The sequence below is a fragment of the Cyprinodon variegatus genome, unplaced genomic scaffold (assembly GCF_000732505.1).
Source record: "Cyprinodon variegatus isolate N-32 unplaced genomic scaffold, C_variegatus-1.0 Scaffold162, whole genome shotgun sequence".
NCBI classification, from domain to species: Eukaryota; Metazoa; Chordata; class Actinopteri; order Cyprinodontiformes; family Cyprinodontidae; genus Cyprinodon; species Cyprinodon variegatus.
In genome coordinates this window covers 745,853-755,092 of record NW_015150615.1, presented here as the reverse complement: position 1 = coordinate 755,092, position 9,240 = coordinate 745,853, and the positions used below count along the sequence as shown (strand labels likewise).

Sequence of the window (9,240 nt, the reverse complement as noted above, 5' to 3'; positions counted from 1 at the left end):
TTTAGTCAGTGTGCTGGAATCTGCAGTAAGAAATCATTCAGTCAGGTCAATCTAAAGGTCACAGCTGCAGCCTTTTTATAAAGAACAGAACATCAGAACATCTACAATAGAATATTTAGTGTATAAATAATTATTTGATCAATTTTGATGGGTCCAAAATGTTTGCCTCTGGCTATGATGCCAGTGCATTAGTCATAGAGCACGATATATTTCATATATTTCAGATTTATCAAATCAATATTAATCTTATCATTGGATCAAACAGCCCAGCTGTTTTATATCATGAAAACTTCTTACAGCTCCCCTTGTTTTGAAGCTAGTGCTAATAGCTGGTTTCTACATTTATATTTCTGTTTTCATTCAGAAAAAAATCTGAGAACTGATGCGCTCTGCAGCCAGGGTGATGTTGAGCCGTAACGTGTTGCAGCCGCAGACGTCGTTCATCCTCCTGTTAGTCTCTGTTTGAGGTTAAATGTGGCGAAATAGTCCAAAAAAAACAGCAGTAGCTAAAAGTTTAGGGATCTATTTTTAACTAAGGCGGTTTCCTGGCGTGATGCAGCACTGATCTGTCATGTGGCTGGGAAGTTGTGCTGTTTGGCTGATATCAATTAAAAGTGGATTAACGGGTACATAATGACCTTTAGCAGTAAATTGTGTGTAATGTTGCAAGGCAGGATACAGTATATTCCCCAGATGTCACACCAGGCCCCTGACGTATGATGGAGCAGATGTCTTAGCCAGTCCAAATGGCTCTCTAAGACACAAACACACACGCACGTCTGGAAGCGCGCGCGCTGACACGCATGCATAAACATGTGTTCGCACACGTTCCAAATGGTGTGCGCACACACGCCGTAAACACACGGAGATGCAGAAACGCACAAGTCATCTGTTCCCCCCCCTGCTCCAGATATTTCTAGGCTTGGTTTTAATAGAAACCTGACAGAAACGGAGCGCTCTGAACCGGCCCGTAAACGAAACGTCAGAGGGACGGGGGGCCATTTGTAGAAACCCAGCTTTGTCCTTTGTCATCAGATCCAGCACTGGAAAAATGACAGAGAAATTAGTAAAAATTTCTTAATTTAAGTGTATTTATCCTTAATTTGAGAAGGTAAATGAGATAGTTTGCATATGGAATGAGTATTTTTACTCTTAAAATAAGATAAAATGCACTTGAAATAAGATAATGTAATTGTGTTTTATTATTTTAAGTGTAAATTGTCTTGTTCTATTGGCAACATTTTTCTTTTTCCTCCTCAACCCAAGAACAAATTTATTATTTTAAGAAAAAAGACTGATCTAGATTTTGATTTTTTCAGTGAGAGGAAAGGGTCCACCACTGTAAAAAAATGAAATCTCAATAAGTCCTTTTTTTTCTTAAAATAAGTGCATTTTTCTTGAATTTAAGAGGTAAGTGAGACACTTTTCCAATTGAACAAGACAATTTACATTTGATATAAGAACAAACAATTGTATTGTCTAATTTCAGATGCACTTTATCTAAATATCTTATTTTAGGAGTAAAATACTCATTCCATTGGCAAATCAGCTCATTTACTTACTCAAATTAAGGGTAAATACACTTAATTTAAGACATTTTTACTTATTTTTAGATCGTTTTTACAGTGCAGAGCCCTTCACACTGAAAAAACGATCTAGAAATAAGTAAAAGTTTCTCAAATTAAGTGTATTTACCAGTAATCTGAGTAGGTAAATGAGATAGTTTGCCAATGGAATGAGAATTTTTACTCTTAAAATAAGATAATTAGATAAAATGCACTTGAAATAAGACAATTCAATTGTGTTTTCTTATTCTAAGTGTAAATTGTCTTGTTCCATTGGCAAAGTGTCTCTTTTACCTCCTCAGTAAAAGAACAAATGCACTTATTTTAAGAAAAAACAACATATCTAGATTTGGATTTTTTCCAGTGCACTGCTGGAGGACAAACAAAAAGCAGCTGAACTAACACTTCTTTTAATTTGCATGTGATTATATTTCAGCATTTCTCCTCAGAAGCTGTTAGCATAGCTCACTATGACTTTGCTTCATTCGAACACTGTACCGCTCAGATGTCTGCAGGTGAAACAGCAGATTTTCTTTTTAAACTATGGCTGAATTTTTCCTAAAAGTTTCATTTTCTTCTAATGAAGCCGTTCTGCTGATGGTCTATATAAATCCAGCCACATCTCCAGGTTTTCTAACATTATCCACTTTAAGAAAAAGTCCAGTTCAAAGAGGAGGAAAGCCTAAATGTTTTCCTCGAAAGAAAAGATGCCCTTCCTTTATTTTTACTGCTTCTTTTACATGACTAAAGGAGAAAAATAACTTCTTTTAGAATATTCTCAATACCAATCAGGAATGTTTGTCTCTAATACGTCTGTCTTCTTATTGGCATCAATGTTCTTCCATATTTACCCCGGTTAATATTGACTGCCTGAGTTATAACATTTTTAGATTGTTTTTTTACACTCCACTGACTGATTTCGACCGTCATTGAATCAGTTCACTGCAAAATGTTTCAAACATCTTTGCAGACGATGACTTCAGCTAAAGGCTGAAATCTGAACACAACTTTCTGTAACTGATGTTTGGTTTGATGCCAAGAAAAGAACAAAACAAAAGCCCAACATGTGACCCAGACTAGAGACCCCCCAAAAATACACATTTTAATTAATTCACTCTTAATTTATTTATGAATTTAAAATATGAGTGATTCTTGTACATAAATGTATTTTTAAGATGACATTTATTCAATGTACCTTTAATTGGTGACCTCAGTGTTTTACAATTTTAGGGTATATTCAACATTTGAATCAATATTTTATGTCCTCCATATACCTCAGGAATCCCATCTTCATGATTGTGAAAACAGGCCCCCGTGGGGTCTGGGCCCCCACTTTGGGAACCCCTGTAATACAACATCTATCTCTGCTTCTGTCTTCTTGAACCCCAGTCGGCTTCAGCAGATGGCCGCTCACACTGAGCCTGGTTCTGCTGGAGGTTTCTTCCTGTTAAAAGGGAGTTTTTCCTCTCCACTGTCGCTACAAGCATGCTTAGTGTGAGGGATTGCCTTTCAGTCAATGAGTCGATGCAATCAACTGGTTTTCCTTAGATAGAAAACATTGAATCAATCTGACTGGATGATCTGGTGAACTGTAAAGTTCCTTGAGATGATGTGTTATGAATTGGTGCTATAGAAATACACTGAATTGAATTGAAATAAAGTCTCTTTTATTCTGAATATTTTGCAGCATCCAGGCTTCATTAGAACATGGCGTATTTGAACAGGGGTGTGTGGACCTCAGAGGGGCCGCCGTTCACCGTTAGCGTCTATCAATCTTTATTTTCCCCTTAAACATTAACAATGTCTTATTAGGGAAGAAAAAAACAGAGGATGGGAAAAAAAATCTTATCAGTCTAATTTCTGTCTAATTTGGCTCTTGGAATATCATTTTGTCCAGTTAGAGGAATTGAGAATGATCATTTGCATCAGGGACGTTTCCTTATTAAATCAGCGCCGAGCCTCTGTTCGGCAGCTCACAGGAGAAGCACTTATTGGGTTAAAAGCTCATCTCGTATGGTTTATTTTAAATATACTCTATGCTTCACAGACACTCTGCTGTAAGAGAAAAGATATCAAATCATTGTCTTTCTTTCTTCCCTTCTCCAGTCGGGGTTATCTGTCTCTCTGCATGCTCTCTTTCTCTTTTCTTTGCTCCTCTTATTCTTTCTTTTTCCACTCCTCAGCAGTTCCACCTTCAATTTTCTTTTGTATGGCCCCCTATTCTTTTCTCTCCTGTATCAATATTCTATTGAGTTGGTGTTTGTGGCCCTTTATTTGAGAACTCTGCAGTAGGTCTGCAGATCACAGAGTCTTTTTCTGGAATGGTGCCCTCTAAATAATGATAAATTACTTGAGCAGTATGCCATTTGCTAATTATATCCATGATTTACTACACAGCCCGACTTAAATCATTCAAACCAGCCTTGCGTAACAATGCTTTTTTCCCCCCCTCCTTTATGAAATGTTTTCCATGCGTATAATCTAAATATTTTATTGGCGTATACCCTAAATATATATAAAGAACGTGCATAGGAAACGCTGCGACCATCCGATTATTTATTTTTCCACCAATCTGCATGCTTTTACACACAGTTATTGTTATCCCTCTTACAGAAATTCCACTCTGGCAACTTTTTATATGTGTTTCAAAAAAAAAGAGGGGAAAAAAATCAAGCTTAGCATTTTTTCCCTCTTTGTTCATTGTTTAATGAATCCAAATCTGGCTCAGACGCCAAGCCTATTATAATTGCTAGCAGGATGTGTTCTACTTCGACATAAGTATCATTCCTATGGAAGATCTACTTCAGGCAGAATAATGCTGGTGTTAAACCATCATCAGGAATATCCATGAATATGGATGTGAAGCATAAATAAACACATGTAGATGTTACAGAACAGACTCCCCCGTTTTTTACTGTAATATGAATCACTTTCATCTGCTTCCTTTGTAGTGAATCATATTGTTCTTTATCATGGGGCTCTAAAGCAGACATGTGGTACGCATGTGCTGCCGCCCTTTACTGCTGCTACATAGCAGCTTAGCCTAGTTTGTACTCGGGCTCGGCTCGCTACAGCCGGGATGTTTGATGAAAATTGACCCAAACAAAGCCAGAAAACAGGGACGACACAAACACGGACCCCGCTCTGATAAAACATATGCTCTCTCTCCTGAGAAGTGGTTCTGCCAAACCTCTACACTGCAAAAAATTGAAATCTAAATAAGTTATTTTCTCTTGCAAAAAGTGATTTTTTTCTTGAATTGAGGAGGTAAGTGAGGCACTTTGCCAATGGAACAGGACAACTTACATTTAAATTGAGAAAACACAGTTGCATTGTCTTGTTTCAACAGAATTTTATCTAATTATTTTGTTTTAAGAGTTAAAATACTGACTTCGTTGGCAAATTATCTTGTTTACCTACTCAAATTAAGGGTAAATACACTTAATTTAAGATATTTTTTGCTCATTTCCATTTCATTTTTGCAGCATACAGATAACATCCACACAGTTTTGTCCTTAGTTGAAAACCTTATCTGTGGTGGTGGCCTCAAAGCAGCATGTGTTGAAAAGCTTTAATGGTTGTGATATGAGTGATGGGGAAGCTGGATCAGCCCTCCTTCAATTCAATTCAGTTTATTTCTATAGCACCAATTCACAACACGTGTCATCTCAAGGCTCTTTACAGTTCACCAGATCATACAGTCAAAGGATCATGGGTATTCTTAATGCAAAACCAAAAAAAGAACTGAAAAAGGAGAAAAGTTTTATATCAAAATGTCCTAAATTTCACCAATGCTTTAATCTGGATCTATGGATGTGATAAAAGTCACTTTGTGGAAACCAGAAGCATTTCAATTTGAATTTTAGGTCTTTTTGAAGTGATAGTTATGATCATATTATGGGACAATAGAAAGAAAAATGTAGGAGTACTAAATCGACAGTGGGGACCGGTTATTACTAAACATATCGTTATTATAGATGGACAAATCAATTCAATTCAGTTTATTCTATAGCGCCAATTCATATCATACACTTTACAGTTCACCAAATCATCCAGTCAGATTGATTCAAAGTTTTCTATCGAATCATTGACTTGAAGGCAATCCCTCACACTAAGCATGCTTGTAGTGACAGTGGGGAGGAAAAACTCCCTTTTAACAGGAGGAAAAAAAAGAATGCATAGATTTTTTTTTAACAGATGTGTTTCTAAATATCTTCTTTCTGGAGTTTTGTAGCTTTTTTGAAAACAACCAACAGTAAAAAGTCCTTGTTATTAGACTTTTTTTAAAATAAATGTTTTACGGTACACTAAAACCACTTTTACAAGCCTCACAAGTAACCTGGGAATCTTGGTAAATGCCTAGAGTGGTACCAGGAACCTGGCAGGAAGTGGCTCTGGTTACATTACCAAACAATTAAACATGCCATTATTTTACTGGCAAATGAAAGCAACTTAAATAAAGCAATCACTCGAACACAATACAATAAATGGATATTAATGTGATACTACTAATACATCCTTGGCATCAAATGACACACGGCCAGTGAGTAACAAACAAAGGACATGTACTGTAGTTGATTGACAGACTCCTGGTTCGTAATTCTTCTTCTGACTTCATTTTACTGTAGAATTCTTGTTTTGGCTCTACTTTTAATTTTTTTTCCATCACTGCCAGCTGACAATTTTAATGCTAATTAATATCCTTTTCTTACTGGTTAATGGAACGCATATCTTTTTGGTGAGCTGGTTTGACCTAATTTCCTTTGCTGAGGGAGGTTACATGACCCTAGGGTCCACTTTCCCTGCTCTAATAAATAGATTCTGATATGGCATTAATGTAATAAGCAGGTTAATTATTCACTGTTTTCCGTGTCTCTTTCTTTTCTCTTTCCCACTTTGTCTCTTTCTTGGCTTCTCAGGAGAGAAACCCTACCGATGCCCTCATTGTGACTACGCTGGCACCCAGTCTGCCAGTCTGAAGTACCACCTCGAGCGCCACCACCGCGAACGTCAGAATGGCTCCAACACATCCGGCTCATCCTCTGGTCACAACGCATCTTCTGACCATAAAGAAGACTCTTTAAAAACCGGCGGCGGCATCTTCGCCCGACCAGACGTGCTCCGCAACGTTTTCAAAAGCATGCCCGCCAACCTGGACTTCAGAGCTGGTCCGCTGATGCCGCATCAGTGGACATCGGCCGGCATATTACCTCCTCATGACCGAGATCGCGGGGATCGGCGTTTCGATTCGGTGCCTTCAGCTGAGAACCTGAAGACAGCGGACGGCCAGTCAGCCATGGTTTCAGCGACTGATAGCGCTGCTAGCTTCTCCGATCTAAGCAGGGCTTACCAAAGTATGATAGGCAACGGGGTCCACTTTCAAGGTTCTCTCCAAGCTTTCATGGACAATTTTGTCCTGGGATCCATGAAGAAAGATGTTACTGACAACCAGAGCCCTGTCCAACTCCCAGCCCAGCGTTACCATGATAACGGTGAGCCCAAAGCCAAACGAGGAATTTCGGGTGAACAGGAGAAAGATGACAAACCTGAAACCAAGAAACATTCAGAGCCAGGAAAGCCCGGGTCCCAGTATGAACCGCTCGATCTGTCTGTATCAGTACGGCCTGAGTCTGGACCCGGATCTCTGCCCGGTTCCTCGGTCACTGTTCATGATAACGTGGCTTGGCACGGCTGCCTCTTCTGCTCCTTTTCTACTTCCTCTTTGGAGCTCATGGCTCTACACCTCCAGGCTAACCATCTGGGTAAAGCTCAAATGCAGCGGTCCGATACGGGCAAGGAGATTCAGCAGGACGCTGTTCCCACCAACTCCTCCGTTCATGCTTCCAATCTCAAGACTTCTGCTTTGGGTTTGGACAGAGAAGGAGACAGAGAAGGCGAGAAAATCCAGGGAGTTTGGACCAACCACATCGACCAACCTTACAACCCCTTCCAGAGTGATTTCTTCAGGAGGTTTGGTGGCCTGTATGATGGATCTCCAAGGGTCAACCCGGGACTCCAAGGTTATATAACAGAGCAGGGGCTGGAACTGCATAATCAGGTCATGGGAGGAACACCGTCAGCTGTGGACGACCACATTGGCGAGAGGGGTTCCTGTGAAGACGCAGAGTATGACCGCGCAGGCTCGGACGAAGACATGGTAAAAGCTGGAGAGCACAGCACATGTGAGACCCCTTCAACCACCCCTAAGAGACCACAGCTACAAAATAACTCTGAGGAAGAGGAGGAGGAGGGTGGAGTGGCTGAAGAAGAGGAGGAAGGAGATGAAGATGAACGAATGGACTTGGAAAGAGAGGAAGGAGGCAGCCCAGCTTCAGACCACGGCCAGAATCACGCTAAACAACTTCAAGACGAGCCGTCTCTAACTCTAAGGAGCAGTGTTGGTTTACCAGCATCCTCCGCCACCATGAAGCCTCTCTCCGTGGTTCCCCAGAAGCAGAACCAGAACTTGGCCCTGGACAAGCAGTGGCAGCAGGGCCTGGGCCTCCTGTCTCCTGAAGGTGCATCGGGACTCTTGAAGGCCGAGCAGCAGACCCACCTAGAGCAGCAAATGACCATGCTGTCCGTTCTCAGAGCCTACACCAATGACACCGCCCCGACGTTCAACGGCCTGGGGGGTGGCAGCGGCGGAGCAGTCACAGGTGGCATGAAGAGGTCGGATGGGAGCGGTGAGTATGTGACACCTGCTTGAGCAGCTTAGCCAGGAAGCACACGCAGCTTTACAGAAAGCAGCACAAAGCAATATCCTATACATGCAAAAAACATCATTTATAAGAAAGATTAAATTGCTCACATCAAAACCCAAAGCACAATAACCTTTGCTTTTTGCTTGACACCCACAAAGGATTCCCAAACACTCACTAAATATCTCCAGATTGGCTCTGAAGTGATTTTATCCTTATTTCAGGCAGGTTTAGAAGCCATCAGCCTGGCGACTAGCAACAGATTAATCTTTATTACACGTTTATATTACTGGGAGTGCAGTTCCTCCCTCCTGCTCCTCAGCATGGGGGGAATAACCCTGGATGAGTCAGAGCAGGACCTCAGCTCCCTCTACCATCTCCTCCACATGTCTCTTAACCATCTTAGGCCTCATAAAGCTGGCTCCCATAAGCCCATTACTTTATAAGATTCGTCGATCTATGACCCCGTGAAAAATGAACTGTCATCCTTCATGATTCTGCTAAGGTTATAGCTGATCCTTGAGACTAAAAAAAAAAAACTCCACCTCCTTTATTTTTTTACAGTGGTTCTCTAGTTCTCTAGTGTCCCTATAAAGGAAGTAAAAAACGTGCTGGTGGCGAGCTGTGAAAGAACTGACCGTGTAATAGGTACTTAGAGTGAAAATCAGGCAGCAGGAAAAAAAGAAATCCTCATTGATTTCATTGATTTGAGTTAAATCATGGGTATTTTTAATGTCAAACCAAAAAAAGAACTGAAAAAGGAGAAAAGTTTTATATCAAAATGTCCTAAATTTCACATTTTACTTTAATCTGGATCTATGAATGTGATAAAAGTCGCTTCTCTGGCAAAGAAAAGCATTTGAATTTGATTTTTAGGTCTTTTTGAAATGAGTTATGATCATATTATGGCACAGGACAAAGAAAAAATTTAGGAGTGCTAAAGCGACAGTGGGGGCCGCTTATTAGTAAACATA

The 9,240-nt window shown here is 40.3% G+C and overlaps 1 protein-coding gene across 4 annotated transcripts in view; it reads left to right on the top strand.

The window, feature by feature from the left end:
- The window catches only part of LOC107086799 (zinc finger protein 536-like), a 291,793-nt gene that overhangs the window by 212,795 nt on the left and 69,758 nt on the right, over positions 1-9,240 (top strand). For all 4 annotated transcript variants that reach the window (XM_015377994.1, XM_015377995.1, XM_015377996.1 and 1 more), the window contains one exon: positions 6,485-8,251. In XM_015377994.1, the coding sequence (XP_015233480.1) occupies positions 6,485-8,251 (1,767 nt within the window). The remainder of the gene's footprint in view (positions 1-6,484; positions 8,252-9,240) is intronic.